General features: G+C 60.5%; 4 protein-coding genes across 4 annotated transcripts; all 4 read left to right on the plus strand.

The window, feature by feature from the left end:
- Positions 1–918: 918 nt before the first annotated feature.
- Positions 919–3,531, plus strand: LPMP_282750 (leucine-rich repeat protein, putative; the record flags this gene model as incomplete). The annotated part of the gene is made up of 1 exon (XM_010702312.1): positions 919–3,531. One exon carries the CDS (start codon positions 919–921, stop codon positions 3,529–3,531), a length of 2,613 nt encoding a protein of 870 aa, XP_010700614.1.
- A 1,340-nt stretch (positions 3,532–4,871) lies between these two features.
- LPMP_282760 (hypothetical protein) lies at positions 4,872–6,113 on the plus strand (the record flags this gene model as incomplete). Its single annotated transcript, XM_010702313.1, has 1 exon — positions 4,872–6,113. One exon carries the CDS (start codon positions 4,872–4,874, stop codon positions 6,111–6,113), a length of 1,242 nt encoding a protein of 413 aa, XP_010700615.1.
- A 936-nt stretch (positions 6,114–7,049) lies between these two features.
- LPMP_282770 (hypothetical protein) lies at positions 7,050–12,398 on the plus strand (the record flags this gene model as incomplete). Its single annotated transcript, XM_010702314.1, has 1 exon — positions 7,050–12,398. The coding sequence occupies one exon, from the start codon at positions 7,050–7,052 to the stop codon at positions 12,396–12,398; it is 5,349 nt and encodes a 1,782-aa protein (XP_010700616.1).
- Positions 12,399–13,425: 1,027 nt separating this feature from the next.
- Positions 13,426–16,008, plus strand: LPMP_282780 (coatomer gamma subunit, putative; the record flags this gene model as incomplete). The annotated part of the gene is made up of 1 exon (XM_010702315.1): positions 13,426–16,008. One exon carries the CDS (start codon positions 13,426–13,428, stop codon positions 16,006–16,008), a length of 2,583 nt encoding a protein of 860 aa, XP_010700617.1.
- Between the last annotated feature and the right edge of the window lie 1,421 nt (positions 16,009–17,429).

Below are 17,429 nucleotides of genomic sequence, written 5' to 3' on the forward strand. Positions count from 1 at the left end.
CGCCCCCCTCTCCGTCACTAACCCCACCCTCTGCGCTCCTCGACACACCCGTGCAGCCACACATGCATAGAAATGCGCAGCGAGATGTGCGAGCAACACCGAGTGCTGCCATCACGCCCCCGTGCGCGCACCGTCACACGATCGTGAGCAGAGAAAGTCACGGAGAAAGCGAGCAAAAAAGCTACTGGAGCGAGAGGAAAAGAGGGAGGGCTGCAGGGTTGTTCTCACATGACTGAAACGTGTCTATGTGTGTCTATGTGTGTCACAGGCGACTGGACGGACCGGCGCACTCACTCACTCATTCACCTGCCTGTCTGCCTCACCGCTCCTCCCCCCTCCTTCCGCCTCTCACCACGCCGCCATTGCCGTTTTTTCTCTCTTCCCCTTCTTCAGGCCGTGTGCTGATGAGCGGTGCGTCTTCTCGAAGTCGTTGCCACACACGAGTGCCCACAAAAATGCCACCTCGCTCTTCTCGTTCCCCCTTCTCTCCATCTGCCCCCCCCCCTCTCTCACATCCTTTCCAGTACGCCCACGCACTCCTGGCTCTACTCAACTGCTTCGTGTATCTCCCCATCTTGCCTTTCTTCTCGCTCCCTCCGGTGAAGAGTTGCACGCTTTGCTCTGCTTCGGCCTTCTTAAGTCCTCTTCTCCCCATCCCCACGACCTACACGTCTCCACACACGCCCACGTGCGTAGCGGAGAGAGAGAGAGTCCGGCGCATATAAACCAAGAAAAAGGGTGGCACAGGGTCACGCTTCGATCTCGTCCTACTTTCCGTCTCCCCCCTTCCTTCCCCCTCTCTCGCTCGCTCGCTCGGTCTCTCTATCTCAAAGGGCAGGGAAAAGAGGGCCGAAGAGAGTCTCATACACCGCGCTTGCTCTCTCCACAGTGTTACTATTTGGACTCGTCGCCGGCGCCATGTTCAACTCGGCCCATGCGGTGCTGGATTTCTCTTTTGCCCCTGGCAGAGATCGAGATCTGTCCGATCTGCCGTTCGAGGCAAGAATGTTGCAGGAGCTGGCGGCAGAGGAGGTGCGCGAGCTGAACGTGACGCATGCGCAGGTACTCAGCCTCACCTCTGCCCCCGGTGCCCTCATCAACGATGTGCTGCAACACGTCACGGTGCTACGCGCAGCGCACAACAGCATTAGCAGCCTTCACGGGATCGAGGCGTTTTGTGCGCTGGAGGTGCTTGACCTCCGCCACAACCGCCTTCGGGTTGTGGATGCACATGCGGCATCGCTACTCAGGACGCTGAAGCAGCTGCGCAGTGTAGACTTCTCTTATAACAACATGAGCCTGTTTGATCTGGACGGCTCTGTCGGTGCGCCGTCCTCCAGGGCCACCGGACTAGGCGCAGGTGCGGCGCCGTCGTCTTCAAGAAGCGGCTCTGGGAATGGCAGTGGCCGCCTCTCCCTCTCCATTGTCGACCCATCTGACAGTTTGCTCTCTTTGACTACCATGAACTTATCTCACAACGCGTTCATTGACCTCCCAAGCCTGCGCAGTACGCCGTGCCTGCAGGTGCTGAACATGAGCCACAATAGGCTAGATGCCCTCGTCGACTTCGACATGCGTCTGCCGCTTCTCTCGCTGCACTCGCTGGCGCTGCACTCGAATCAGCTGCGAACTGCCACATCGCTGGTGCCCTTGTGTGCCCTGGCGGCCACGCTCAAACACGTGCAGGTCTTTCGCAATCCTTTCACGCTTATGCAAAGTAGATCCAAGGCCGCTGTTGGCACCATCACCAGCAGCGGACCCGCCCATCAGTCGGGAGGTGCGCTGGATGAGTCGATGTGGTGGCGCCCCTTCTTGCTGTGGCTCTGCCCGCTGCTTGTCACTGTTGACCAGGTGGAATTTACGGCGGGCGAGCGACGAGTGGCGGGCGTCATGCTGTTCCGCGAGAACGGCTTACTCTCCAGGTCACGCTTGGAGTATATGAACCCGCAGCGGAAGGACGACCTGGAGGCGTACCTGCGGCGCAAGAGCGAGTCCATCATGCCTCCGCACGACGCAATGACGATCATAGACAACATTGAGCGGCAGGAGAAGTTGCAGGAGTGCTCGCGTGGCGTGCGGGAGAGCGACACTGGCGAGGTAGGACAGATGGTGCTGCCCATCTCTCGCATGAACCCCCCTCGGATTCGTGAGGCGGCGCCACCGCACCGCCTCACTAACGGCATCCTGACCACATCACCGAGCACGTACCATGATCCCTTGGCGCCGGACGTAGTCGAGCCATCCACGGCAGAGACGACGTGGGTGGCGCAGTCTTCGCCCGGAGCCGGTGATGCGACGAACCGATCCTTGTCTGGCGGTCGTGTTGTGATGTTTACTGGGGAGACACCGCTTTGCATGAGTCCCCACCCCAACGCCGTGCTGGCCCCAAACCACAGCCACCAACGTGCACCGCCCGCCTCCATGACGAGCTTCGTGCGCGCAGTGCAAAGGAAACTGCGGTCATTGGAGGAGGTAGTGGCGGTGCTGTGGCGCGCTGACCTGTCGCGGCGCATTGCGGCCGCCATTGTTATTCAGCGCTACATGCGAGGTGCGTTGGCGCGCATGCACCTGTCCGAGGAGGAGGCAGAGTGCTGTCGCTTCATTCGATACCAGCTTCAACAGACGACTGTTGCGCAGGCAGCGCATGGGGTCAGCAGAAGAGCAGCACATGTGGGCGCCCGTGACGCTGGTGGCGCCAGCAGTGGTAGCGTGGCGACGAGGAGCGCGAACCAGCGTCACTCGTCGTTGGAGCCGGCCGAAGACACCTGTTCAAACATGCAGGAGATTCTCATCTCCATGCGTAGCCTACAGGAGGTGATGAGTAATATGTGGGCCGATCTCGAGGAGTATCGCGCGATGGCGGACCGTGAGCAGCGGCGCGCTGCTGTTTTTATTCAGCGACACTACCGCGGCTATCGCGCACGCTGTGAGTACGGGAGAGTTTTGAAGCATCGCCGTTCATCGCCACCACCTGCGTCGTCGTGCACCACTGCATGTCAGTGCGCTTCAGAAACCGCTTCTCTGCAGCAGGTGGTGAGTGAGCTGCGTAGCGAGGTGCGGGAGCTACGTGAGCTTCTCCAGCAGAAAACGCACCAACAACGACTGGCCACTTGCGGCGACCCGGAGAAGGCCATAGACGAAATTGTTCGCAAATACGAGCAGCGAAGCAGTGCCGCTCAGCTTGCTGAACCGACGGACCCCCCGAACCTGGACGATGACACCCAACCTTCCAGTGCCATGCCAAGCTTCACCGAGCCAACAGTTGATGTCAGCGCATCACAGGAGAAGGCGGCGACTTTCATTGCCCAGGATCAAGGCCTGTTGATGAAGGGCAACAGCTACGAGGAGGGCGCTGTGAGGGTGTCGAAGAACATGCCACACTTCACCGAGCAGACTTCTTCGCTCGACAGCACGCCTCAGAAACGAGACTATGTGCCGGGCCAGCCGACGCTTATCACAAAGCCACGGCCAAGGCTGGAGAGCATGGAGAACGCTAGGCAAGCTGGAAATGAGTGCGTGAAGCTGGATTGATGCCACAGGGCTCGTCCTGGTGTACACATCCCTGTCACCCACGCCCTCCTCTCACCGTCTCCCTAGGGTGAAACAGAAGGAGCCAACATCTTTGGCCACATCATCGTCGTGGCTCGAAAAGCAAACGGTGCTGGAGGCGAAGGGCGAGTGACTTCTCTCATTTTTCTCGCTTTGGCGGTGTGTCGCGTCATCGTTGGTGCTCGTGTTGTCGAGTTCGGGAATGCGGGGCACGCGGGGGGGGAGGAGGAGGAGGAGGAGGGAGAGAGAGAGAGGGGGGGCCGCGTGCATGTGTGTAGGCGGTGGGTGAGTGAGAAGAGCATTCGAGGTGTCTCATCTGCACTCAGAGGGAGGGGGAGGGAGGGAAGCGAAGAGGCACTGGGCTTGATGACTTGCTAAGTTCACTTCTCTGTGCGCATCTTTTCGGTTTCTCTACCTCCCTTCTCCACCGCCTCTTCCTCCCTCTTGCAGCGTGCGTGCCTGTGTGGTGAGGGGCGCGTGTGTGTAGGCGGCGGCATTTTGTGGAGGTATTGTGCCGCCGCCGCCTCCTCCCCCCACACCTCCTCATCCGTGTAGTGTAGATGTGGCTCTGTGTGAATCGCATGTGCACGTGTGCGTGTGGCAGAGTCACCACCGCCACGACACAACGTCTCCCCCCTCAACTCAGTCCGATAGCGCAGCTACAGCGTGTCAACGCAGAATACAAAGAAGGACGAAGCCTCCACAGCAGCGCGTTTTTATTTTCCCTTTCCCATTTGAGCGAGATGCGGAGTGGCGCTCGAGCGACGCAGTAGAAGCCTGATGCTGAACTCTGCAAGGAGCGTGTCGGTTTTTCTCTCAGCTCTTTGGCTTACGTGTGCATGCATGGCATTGGCAGGCACCAGCACTCGTGCATCTCTCCTTCCGACGCAGTTCCCCACGATGCTAGCTGGTTGGCGACTGGCACCTAACGTGTAGCTGCTTCGCTGCTTTCCTCTCTCTGTCTTGTGTAGTTTATCAGCAAGTGAGCTTCCTTTATCTTTCGCACATGTTTTCTCTCTTTTTCTCTGCTGTGCGCCTTACTAGGGCCCCACTGACATGCGCCTGCGCGCTGTTGCACGTGGCATCATGGGATGCATACGGCGTACGCCCGCATGGTTGCCCGTCTCTTCCTCCTTTCACTTTGGTGCACGCGAGCTGAAGAGGAGTCACCACCGCAGCGCTCACTTGTACGCTCTCTCCCTCCTCCTCCTCCTCCTCCCCTCCTTCCCCCCCCCCCCCAACTGCAGCTGTGGCTGCTCATTAGCTCGGTGCGCACACGCGCAAAGGACAGACGCGAGAGGAGGCCGCCTTTTAGGCGCTGTATGATGGTCGCTACGCTCGTCCACACGCCACCACCGGTGGTGGGGAACTTCTACCAGAGCAGCTTCAAGCAGCTCAGCATGGCACAGCAGAAACAAGTGGGGCTTCTCGTGGGGGTGGCCGTCGCAGATGCAGCGGCGCGCCCGCTGAACGGCTACACCCAAGAACAAGTGGAGACGTACCTGAAAAACAAGCGTGAGGAGACTCGTGGTGCGGCCTCAGGGCCAACTACCGTGGCAGAGACAGAGAGCAGCTTCTTGGCGTTTGCACGCGTGCCACCGCAGGAGATCAAGGTGCGCAACGATGCTGAGCACAGCAGCGAAGATAGATCCCCAGTTGCATCTTCATCGTTGCTGGCCTCGTCTTCTGCCCCCCACTTCGTTCACTCCTTTACATATCAGTTGTACTTCGAGGTGCTGCGCGCTATGAGTAGTGCACGTGGCGAGTTCGCTGTAGACTACGTGCAGGAACGCCTTGTCCGCGTTGCTGCGGAGGTGGACGCGCAGCAGACGTTCGCCGCCGAGCATGCATCGCTCCTGCACACTCTCTGCACGCTGCTGCCCACCCCCGCCATCTATCCCTATGCCAGTGACGCCGCGCTACGGAGCTACCTCGAACCGTTCACTGCGTTCCTCACAGAGTCTCCAATGCCCCTGCAAGTGGTCGATGCTGACTGCGGGTCGCTTGCTGAGGCTGCTGCCACCGAGCGCGCGGCGGTGCGGGACTACACCTTCTCTGTACTCGGTGTCGTGCTACGACAGCTGCAAAGCAACCCCGATGCCACGCGCAACGCAGCATTCATGGCGGTACCTGGCACTGGCGCGGTGTTCCCGGCAGATGTGCGGCCCTTCGTTCCATCCACTGTGGCCGCGCCTGCGGAGACTCACGCGTCGCCTTGCAGAGTACAGCGACACGTAACCACCCGTACCACTTCGATGAGCTCCTCAGCCATGGCTGGCACTGGGTGGCTACCGCGGCGATGCACGGCGGCGGACACTGCCACGGTGTGTGAGGGGCTCAGCATTGCTCGTGGCCCCGTTACGTTTGCGCAGGGAGTCGCGCAGGCGATCCGACTCGGGGGCCCAACGTGCCAGCGAGCTATGCTGGTCGGCGCGTTGCTGGGGGCAAAGCTTGGAGTGCGACACATTCCGATGGAGTGGCTGAGTGCCACGGCTGATCACAAGCCTGTGTCCACGATGGCACTGGAGGTGGCGCAGTGGAGTTGGAACCCCCCACACCACTAAAGCGTTGATCTGTTGTGCCTGGGAGGCAACAGAAGCTCCGCGGAGAGTCACATCCTCGATGCAGCAAGCGTGCATGTGAGATTTGCTTTCGCTATTGCCCATCCCCCCTCATCGGTGCGCGCATGCCATGCCACAGAGACGAAGTTGCTTAATGGGTCTTCACGGAATGTCCTTTACTGGTGTCCCCCTTTGCGTAAGCGGATGAGCCGTGCGTGTGTGTACGCGGCTGCCTTGACATGGGCAGTTGTATGTGTGTGTGTGTGTGCGTGTGTGCGTGCGTGTGTGTGTGGAGCGCTGAGGGGCAGTGGAGGAAGGAAAAAGGTGGGAGAAGTGGGCAGTGATGTGAGACACGGGACCCAGCGAGGCAGCCGCGAACAAGTGGCAGCTGTGTTGGGGCCTGTCTGCTCACTTTCTCTCGGCTCCTTCTTTCTGCTTTTCTCTTCCTACTCGGAGACGCCAGTGGGTGAGTGCCCGTAAAGCCGAAGCATTCAATCCATGACCGGGTGCTCGTCAGATGTGTGCGCGTTCCATCCATCCACCCACCCACCCACACCCACACGCACAGAAGAGCGAAGAGGAGAGGAGAGGAGCTGTCGTGCAGAGAAGAGAGGGAGCGAGACACGGTTGCAGTTGTCCTGTACTGTGCAATGAGCGCAACTGACGTGCAGCGTCGCGGGTTTTGCTTTCTCCGTCCTTCTTACGTGGTCACATGTTTGAGGTGCAGCCGTTCATGCTCCTATGCACTTCGTGTTGCCCATCCCTCCCTTCCCTCCCCTTCCTTGATGACCTACATGACCACTGCGGTTCATACTACTACGATGCGTCTACCTTTCCCCACTAGCCGATCTCCTCTCTTTTCACTCTGTTCCTCCCCTCTCTTCTCTCGAGTTGCGCAACAGCTTACTCAGTGTATCCTCTGCCACCGACTCACCACAAATGTTCACTGAAACGCAGCCGAAGGAGGTTGTGCTGCAGGGCGCACGCAAAGCCTCGCCGAACTTCGCCAAAGATGCAGGTATCGTACGTGCTGCTGCCACAATGGTACACAAAGTAGGAGTAAGTGAGCCGATGAAGGCTCAACGAGGCAGCAGCGCCACCTGCGGCGGCGGTGCACTTCCACCGATACACACCAAGACAGCGTCGACGAGCGAGACAGCCGTGGTGCCGCGCCCGCGGAAGCAGCGACCGCTCTCTGACTTCCAAGAGCTGCATCAAAGGCTCGTCGCGGATGGACAGGCCTTCCCTGTGATGCTTCCAGCGGTGGGCGACCTGCCTGACCAGCGCCCCTCGGCTGCTCTCGGCATCGCCTCTACCTTGAGGAGCGGCGATGAAGTGCCCTCCTCTTTTAGTCCAGCGCCTCGGCGGCCCCCGTCTACCAGTCGCCCCGCAGCGCGACACCGCCGCATGCACGCTTCGCTTCCTCGGCAGGCACGTCAGCCCAGCACCAGCCCGAACGGCTTGAGAGCCACCTCTACGCGAGCAAGCGGTGTTGGTTGGATGGAGGGGCGACGTCACAGCGGTCAGGCCTCGCGGCGGACCGGGCTCAAGTCGTTGAAGCAGCAGGTGGAGGGCGATGAGGCGGCCGCTGACCAGTTGATGCAGGCTGAAAACACCGGTGGAGCGCTCATGCTCCTGAGCCACACGCTGAAGAGCGTGCTGGACTATCGCGTCTCGTTGAACAGTGGGAGCAGTCGAATCAACGTTGTCGGCAGCACTGTATCGGCGCGCGCAGCTCCGGCTGCGCCGCCACCAGGTGAGCCCGGGGCCGCATGGGCCGCGAAGACAGCCCAGCGACTTGCCGAGGTCTACACCGTTATTGCCAACAATGCGGGAGTGCGATGCAGCACGGCAGCCGAACCGATCCAGATCCAGGAGGCGTACTTCCAAGCCGCGATGCGCTACGTGGTGAAGAAATCGACCGAGGACCTATTTTCTGAGTGGACAGCGGGCAGCGCTGCGGCGACGAGTAAGGGGCAATCACCCCATCCACCACAGCCACAGTCACACCGCCGCCTCCCGGCAAGGTCGGCGGCCCCGCCATCAGCACGCGAGCCTCCCTCGTGCTTTTCGTCAACCTGCCCAGGCAAGAGCAAGGATGGTGCCCAGCAGCAGAACCAGCAACCTGCGGTTGTTCGTCGCCTGCTCCGCTGCGCTGTCCGCACCAATGCCGCCGTGTGCCTCGGCGATAGCGCAACGCTGGGAGGACAGGCCCGCATTATCTATGAGTTATTGAAAGCGTTGGCCGAGTCAGACGGCGTATGGAGCATGACAGTGTTGTACAACTTGGCGGTTGCATTTCTGCGGGTTGGCGGCTACGACGACGCTGCGGAGGCGATTGCGCGGTTCATGGAGTTGAGCTGGCACTACCTCGAGTGGGCGCAGCACATGCACGAGACGGACGATGATGGCGGCGTGACAAGCGTCACCGCGGCTGTGCACACGCAGGCGGCGCTGCAGCTAATCTGCGGACACCACTTCATCGCTGCGATGGCGGCCTGGTGTGAACCGCACGGCCTCACGGAGCTGTACCACTGCGAGCTCGCCAGTGCCTGCGCGGAGCGCTATCTGGACCATGCCGACAAGGCTCAGCGGGAGTGTCAGCACCGTCTCGCCGCAGCTCAGGCGAGGGCTGCTGCTGCTGCTGCTGGCGCCAGCGCTCCAGAAGAATCCACCAGGACCGCCACAGATGGACCCCCGACGCTGCTCTTGCTACCGTACATGACACAGGACTTGGTTTTCTCTTGCCCCTCGTCGACAGCGGTGGCGGCGATGGGTGGTGTTGCGTCCACCACCGTCACGGTACACCTGCTGGTTGAGGCACTTGCCGCCTCGTCCTCACTTAGCGCGTCTCTGCCAGCAGAGGTGAGGGCGTACGTGCGGGAGGTGCAAAAGGGGGATGCCTTGCGGTACTGGGCACGTGCGGCACTGCGCGCTGGTGCGTCGCCGCCGTTCTTGTCGGCTGCCGTAGCCGCCTCAACTGCTACACCGGTGCCGCCGGCCCTCGTGGTGTTACTGAACCACAGAGAGGAGGGTGAGGATGTGTGGACACGAGAGTCCTGGATGACATCGCAGGTTCGCAAGGTCGCTGCGGACGACGCCTCGAGTTCACTTCGGCGACTGCTCTCCGCCGCAACGACGACAGGTGTAAGTCGCGCCTCGGTTATTGCTCTGACTTCACAGCGTGTTGGGGCCGTACCGGGCATGCAACCAGATGCCTCCGCCTCCCTCATTGCCCCCGCCGCGCCGACGCCGCATTATGAGCTCGGCGCTTCATCGGGCAAGCCGGCGCCGCTCTTCGTCACGACGCTCCCCAACAGCGCCTACGACCGGTACCGCAAGCTCCGCGATGGCGTCATCACTCAGCTGGGGAACGCCGAGCAGATGGTGCAGCAGGGGGCAGGAGTGGAGGATGCGGTGGAGCTACTTGCTGTGGAGGGTGATGCGAAAGTTGCGGCGCGCACCGAAGGAGCCCGCTCTCGCTCCATGGCGGTGTCAAAGAGCTTACCGGCAGACGCAGCAGCCGTGCACTCACGCGAGCGGCACATGACGACTCTCTTCGTCGGTGCATCAGGCACCGCCACCTCTCCGGCGGCATCTTTGCCGCGTGAGGTCCGAGGTGGCGATATTGCCGCTGCATGCGGCTTTCTGGGGGAAGAGATGCCGGAGTACCACGACGCGAGTAGCGTCACCACCACTGCCGCCCTCGATCTTACGCTGCTGGGTGTACCTATCCGCCCCTCGGAGCTGCTGCGGCAGCTAGACTGGGAGACGGAGGCGCGCTACTCCCGTCTCGTCGCGGACCCCCTCGCAGACCTACAGCGGGTCGCCTCGACGTGCATCCAGGTATGGTGGCGCATGCAGCTCGCGCGGCAGGTGCGGCGCCGTCGTGCGGCGGACGTCGAGACATGTCTTCGCCGGGACGCCGCAGCTGTCCGCATTCAGAGTGGCTTTCGGCACTGGAAGGAGTGCGCACCTGCCAAGAGAGAACTACACCGTCTGCGTGCCTATCGAGAGCGAGTACGCTGCACCACCATTCTGCAAGCCTTCGTGCAGCAACGCGCCAGTGTGGAGGTGTGGGGGCGCGCCTGCTTGGTGTGGTACAAGACCCTCGTGAAGCAGCGGGAGATGGAGGCACGACGCGCGGCAGCCGCTGTCACTCTCCAGAGTTGGTGGCGGATGCACATGGCCCGCAGGCAGCTGTGCGACTCTGTGACCGCCGTCATTCGCCTTCAGTGTTGGTGGCGCTGCGCACTGGCACGGCGTGAGCTGCGCACGCGCCACGTGCACCATCGCCTCGCGCAGGAGCAGTGGCGGTACGAGCGACTTCCGCAGATTATCTTGGTTCAGCGTTGGTGGCGCGCCTGTCGCTCTCGCTGGGCAGTCCGCGACCTGCTCTGCCAGCGACAGCGCTCTCTGGAGGGGTACCTGAGGGCACTGGAATCCAGCTACGACGCAGTCATGCGCACGCATCTACGCAGTGTGGATAACGTGGAGGCGGCAATGCGCTGCGTCCTGGCGGCGCTGGCTGGTGCACGAGACCGCCGCCAACTCGGTCAGCTCGCCATGCGGGCGCGGGTGCGGCAGCGTGCTGTGCACAGCTTTGTGCTTCAGTGGCGCGGTCGAGAGGAGATGTGGCAACTTCGCCGGGACCGGGCTGCAGCGCTGGCTCTGCAGAGGCGACGGGAGGAGGTTGCCGTGGCGACGGTGACCCTGCAGTCATGGGTGCGCTCGTGGCTGCCGCGCCGCTGCGCAGCACGGGAGCGCGCCAGCAGGGCCTTCCAGCATGCGTGTGCGCTCAAAATTTGGGATGCCTTTCGCCACTACCGTGCGCGACAAGCCCTGGTTAGCGGACGAACGCAGTGCGACATGCTTGGCGTGGTTCGCCGCCTTGCGGAGGTGCGAAACGACGCCGCAACGCGCATTCAATCCATGTGGCGCATGCATTGCACGCAGCGTGAGTTTTTCGATCTCCTCAAGTTTATGCTCAGGGATCGACACGAGTATGCGACGGCCGTGCAGCGCTGCTGGAGAGGGCACTACGCACGAGCCGTGCTTGCCCCTCGGCGAGCGGCGCGCGTCCGGGAGTACGAGGCCCGCCTGCAGGATCGCACAGTGCTCCGGTGTGCCGCTGTACGGGTGCAGTCCTTCTACCGCATGTACCGTACTCGCATCCAGCTGCTGCGGCTAGGCGTGCTTCTGCCGCCGACTTTTATGCACCGCATCACCGCTGCTCGCCGCATCCAGACGAGCTGGCGCACCTACACTGCTTACCGGCATGTGCTATACCTTCGCCTGCAGCGCAGCTATGCGTTCAAGCTGGTACAGTCGCAGGAGGCGCTGCACACCTACGCTACACTCATCCAAGCCGCTGCTCGATCGTACCTCGTGCGCCGTGGTCAGCTGCCTCGACCTGAGCCGGCACCCAATGTGCTCGTGTCTGTAAAGACGTCCACCAAGCTGCCTATTCCGCGTCCTCCTTCCCTACCTCGCGCTCGTGTGGCTCCTGAATCTGGCTCGACCCCGCTACACAGTGTAACCTCCGGTGGACACGGTGTCGAGACTTCGCCGACGTCGCTGGCGCTCATGAGGGCGCCGGCTACCGTCCTGCAGACCATCGCTATGCCAATGGTTAGCAGCTGCTGCACCACTGCGGCGGTGCACAGCAGTCCGCCTGACTTTGGTGACCGGCCCTCCGCCCCCTCCCTCGTCACCGTCGTCAGCCCCACTCTCTTTCAGACGACGAGGGCAGCGAAGAGCTGCAGCAACTCAGCCTCTCTTTCCTGCCTTAGCAGTACACCTGATAAGCCGCTTTACCTGTTGCAGAGTGACAGCACCGATGGCGCGTGGTCGGCGCGCAGTGCACGTCACCCAGCCTCCTCGTCAGGCGAAAGGGCCGCGATAGATTCCCAGCAGGTCGTAGCATCATCGCATGACACGGCACGCTTGTCCGCTCCGACGAAGGACTCAGTCGCTGAAACCACAGCCTATTCAGCCGATCCAGAGTCGGACGTGCAGGCCATGATGGAGCTTCCTGTGGCCCAGTGCAGTATTGCGTGTTCCTCCTCGCTCTGCCACCACACTCCGCAAGAGGTGGAGGCCGCGGTGCGTATTCAAGCCTCATGGCGCGGCTACCGCGTACGCTGCACCATCGAGTTCTTCTACGAGGAGTACTACGAAGAGGTAGATGAGGAGGGGGAAGAGGTGATGGAGGAGAAGAGTCAGTACACCAACACCCTCTCACTAAGCGAGAGCAGGGAGCGGTGGGACATGGTTCATCATCTCTGACCCGCACAAGAGGTTCCCTCACCCCCTTTCCCCACAGTGACCTTCTCGTCTCGTGTCTGTTGGTGAGTGAGCTACGCGTACATGTGTGCGTGTGTGTGTGTTTGGCCTCGTTTGTTTGCTTTTCTTTTATGTTCCTGCTCGGTGTCCCGATGTAAATTAGCGTCTTGGGGCGTAGTTGCGCGGCACCGCTCACCGCCGCAACTCCCCTCTTTTCCCCCTTTCGCCCTTTGCGGCCCTCCCCCCTCTTGCCTCTCTCCCCCCACTGTACATCTTTGTTTGTTCCTTCACGTCCGTGCTCTGGTGAGGTGTCACCGCTATGCGTGTAGTTTGCGTGGTACCCCCACTCTTTATGTAGGCGCGGGTATGCACATGTATGGAGACATTTCATTTCTGCCTCGTTCCGCGTCACTCGTGGGCGCTCGTTTGTTTACTTTTCTTTTTTTGCTGAAAGTGATGCGCGCAAGCGCATTTTCCCACCATTTGAATCCCCCGAACGAGGGGCGCAGTTGCCGCAAAGACCACACGCGCTGGCTTGTCAATGCCTTTCTTGTGCCAGCAAGCGCTTTCTTTGCTCTCTTAACTTCCTCTTTCGTCTGCGCACGTCTTCACCGTGTGCTTCAGGTGTAGGGTCTCACCGGCTGTCATTCCCTTCCGTCGCAACGGTAGGGAATGACAACCCAAGCAAATGTGCCCGGATGCCAGTACACGACCATGCTTGTGCCTGTGTGCTGATCTGCCTTACGCACAATCACACGCCGCGCACGGTGGCTTTGCATCCCATTCTTCACCTCTGTCGCTACCCCTCGCCATTTTTCCCTTCTTTCTCTTCACCGTTCCCCATCTCCAGTCAAATCTACCCCCCCTACACACACACACACGCACCTACGCTACTGAACGCGAGCCGCTAACGGCAGTTTGATCACTACTAGCCCACACATTCAAGCGCCACCATATATTCCCACGAGCGTCTCTTGTCTCTCCCCCCTCTCCACTCCCCTTCCCACTCATTCACATTACTTCAGCAACCATGGTGGATGCAGTTTCTCGCTACGACGATGAGGAGGAAGACGTTCTGCCCTTCGAGGGCCTCGACAAGGCGTCAGCGCTGCAGGAGTGCCGCATCTTCAACAAGATCCCGCTGAACGAGGAGGGGTCTATCCGGGCCATGACACAGGTACTGTATCTCTTGTCAATTGGCGTGCGGCTGACCGAGGCCGAGGCGACGGATATCTTCTTCATGTCCACGAAACTCATGCAGTCGAACTATGCCAAGCTGCGGCGTCTGCAGTACATCCTGATGAAGGAACTCAGCCCGCTCGTGGAGCAGAGCTTCATCGCGTCGAACGCGCTCATGATGGATATTAAGAAGAAGGGGGATTCTGACAAGAGTTGCGCTATCCGCGCTCTATACGCCATCATGGACAGCAGTATGTACAACTCCATGGACCGCACCATCGTGGAGTGCATGACGTCGCGTAACCCAAGCGTGGTGACTGCGGCACTCGTAACGGGCATCCATATGTCCAACACCCTGCCGGAGATGCCGCGCAAGTGGGCAACGCAGCTGAACGAGGTGCTGCGCGAGCGCTCCAAGGCTCAGTACCAGGCCATCGCGCTACTGCACAGGATACGCAACAACGACCGACTCTCCGTGGATCGGCTCATCGAAGATACTCAGGCCGGCCGCATCCGCTCATCGCATGCCGTCTGCCTCGTCATCAAGATGTGCACCGAGCTGATGCAGGCTGACTTCACCAGCTCCCTCGATATTTACAAGTTTGTCACCTCGATGCTGCACCGAAGCGACATGATCGCCTTTGAGGCCGCCAAGTCAATTGCCTCCTTGCGCCACGTCTCCGACAGGGAGCTGATGCCGGTTGTGACGGTTCTCCAGCTGTATCTGAGCTCGCAGAATCAGGTGCTTCGGTTTGCTGCCGTGTACTTAATCAGCTGCATCGCGTCCACGCATCCGGCCGCCGTCGCGCCGATCAACGCGGAGATCGAGTCCCTGGCGCTGGATTCGAACCGCGTCATCGCCATGCTCGCCATCACAGCCTTGCTGAAGACCGGGGCGGAAAGTACCATTGCGCGAGTGCTGACCCAGCTCTCCTCGGGCAGCTACATGAGTGAGCTCGGGGACGAGTTGAAGTTAACGATTGTGGACGCCATGCGTGTGCTGAATGCGAAGTTTCCGAACAACTACGAAACTCTCTTGGCCTTCCTCTTCCGCGTTCTCAGCGATGAGGGTAGCAGCGCGTTGAAGCAGAGCGTGGTGGATGCAATGCTCGATATCTCCAAGTCCAACCCCAGCTCCAAGGAGGTCGTACTCACACACCTGGCCGAGTTTATCGACGACTGCGAGTTCTCGCAGATCACAAAGCGAGTCTTGATGCACCTTGGCGAGGGTGTCCCGCACTGCTCCAACCCGCGCCACTTCGTGCGCTACGTGTACAACCACGCCACACTGGAGAAGCCCGAAGTCCGCGCTGTCGCAGTGACGACGCTGGCGAAGATCGCGGCGAGCGTGCCGTCTCTGCGTCGTTCCATCGTGGCGCTTCTGAAGCGCTCCTGCAGCGACTCCGACGACGAGGTCCGCGACCGCGCCGTGCTGTACACGAAGTTGTTTCTACAGAATGACGAAGGGCTCGTGCGCACATACATCGAAGACGTCGCGGCGGCCGTGCTGCATCAGTGGCACACTCTGCGCGACATGAACAAGGTGATCCCGATGGACGGCGCTCTTGGCGGTTCCACTTCGGCGGGTCTCGCAGCGGGCCCAAACCACGCGGACACCTTCGGAATGCCGTGTCCGACGCCGGCCGTCCTCCATGGCCGTGATGCCTTGCGTCATGTCAAGCAGCTTCAGGAGCTGGGAGAGCCAGTGAAGAGCATGGAGCCGGTTCTCATTACGGAGCCCGACAACGAGTACGTTGTGTCTGTCATCAAACACACGTACCCGACGCACTTGGTACTGCAGTTCAAGGTGAAGAACATGATGGACAACATGTTGTTCAAGAAGGTGCTTGTTAGCACAAGCACGGAGGACCTGGAGGCGGAGCCGCTCTACGCCATTCCTATTGAGAGCATCCGCCCAGGGGAAACCCAGTACGGGTACGTGGTGCTGCAGTATGCGCCAGGCGCGTTCCCCAGCGGCACTGTGGAGCCGATGTTCCGCTTTGCCATGGTCGAGGAGGAGGACGAGGACGCGGCGGATCAGGACGAGTACCCAATGGAGAGCTTCGACGTGGACGTGAGCGATTTTATCGCACCAATGAACCTGGGCAACGACATGGATAGTAAATGGACTGAGCAGGAGGGCAACGAGACGGCCGGCACCTTCGCGCTGCACTCGATGAGGAACCTGACGGAGGCAGCGCAGCAGCTGGCTGACTTCTTCGGGATGTACATCGAAGGCGGCGTACCGGAGAAGATCACCACAGCCTCGCACGTGCTCAAGATGGCTGGCGTGCTGGCGGACGAGGACCACACACTGATGCTGGTGCAGGCGAAGGTGTTTATTGCGACCGACAACCGTGTAGCGCTGCACCTGGCACTGCGCGGTGGATCGGCAGATGTTCGCGAGTATTTAGCGAACGTCCTGCTGGGCTAAGGTTGATGGTGGAACAGAGGGAGTGGGGTAGGTCTTGTGCATTTACCCGTCCCCACACTTCGCTTTCTTTTCCTGCCATTGCCCCCCCCCCCCCCACCTCTTCTCCCGCTCTGCGTATCGACTCACTCCGCGATTTAGTCCCCCCCCTCTCTCTCTCTCTCTGCGAGTGTGTGAACTATTGCTGGCAGACACATCTCTGTTGTCCCCATCCGTGCCTGTTGTCTATCTTCTTTTCATGTAAGTGCGCGGTCGCTTTTCTCTAGTCTCTCGTTCTCGTTTCTGCACTGATGATGGATGATGACGATGGCTGATGTTGGTCGCATTGATATCACACGCAGCGCCCTCTTCTTACCGCACACAGGCTTGTCTTTTGTGGTGTCATATTTGTTGCTACCTTATCCATGGCAACGTTGACGCTCTTGCTTGAGAGTGGTGACATCCATGTGGTATGCCCCTCCCTCCCTCTCCCCGCTCTCCCTCCCTCCCTTTCACTTGTACTTACCCCCTTTTCATTTCCTCATTACAGGTGTGTGGTGGTGGTGGGGTTTTCTCTGCGGCTGCGTGACCGTTGTCCGGGGCCCCGCTCTTGCCCACCTATCGAGAAAGCGAAGAGGTGTGTGTGCTCTAGCGTGGTGGGGAAAGATGGATCGCGGGGTCGGTGAGACGTGACTGCGTTATCAGTGTGTGTGTGTGTGTGGAGGAGGGGTGTGTGACGGTAATGTGCTGTACTGAGTCAGGTGTGGCACGATGCTGGCGATGAATATTGACGAGAGAAGGGGAGAAGACAGTTGCAGGGTTGTGTGAGTGTCCCCCCATCCCCTGCTGCTCGCCCCCCTCTCTCGTGTATCTCTGGGCATATTTTAGTGTTTCGCTCCCTCTCCCACTTCCCCGTTTCTCTCTTTTCGCATGTTTGGAGCGTCTTCCTGCGCCGTGCGTACGCGTGTGTATTTATCTCAGCTTCTTCCCTGAATGATGGTGAGGGGAGAGAGAGGGGGGAGGGCGGGCGGGCACAGTGGTGCTTTCGGCGTCCGTATCGCCCCCCACCCCCTACACCCACACACACACTCTCTCTCTGGCTGCTCGAGGATGGACACGTGTGTGTTGAAAATGCAGCCGTTGTGCGTAGGGCCGTGGAGGGAGGAGGGGGGGGGAAGCGCGCTCGTGCGTGTATGGTGAGTGTGGTGCCGCGCGTGGGTGTGCGCTCGCTCGTCTTTCCTTTTGCTCTTTGGGGAAGGGGAGGAGGAGGCCCGGCACTGACGAGTGCGCGCTCGCGCAAGATGGTGGTGATGGCGTCTGCCTTTCTCGAAACAAGCAAACAAGCTCGAGCACACCGAAGGGCAGGCAGACGTGCACGACAACCGAAACCGATCAGCGTGATGCGATGGTAAAAGAAAGGGGAACCACAGGGAAAGGCAAGGAGA

Source organism: Leishmania panamensis, assembly GCF_000755165.1.
Source record: "Leishmania panamensis strain MHOM/PA/94/PSC-1 chromosome 28 sequence".
Taxonomy (NCBI): Eukaryota; Euglenozoa; class Kinetoplastea; order Trypanosomatida; family Trypanosomatidae; genus Leishmania; species Leishmania panamensis.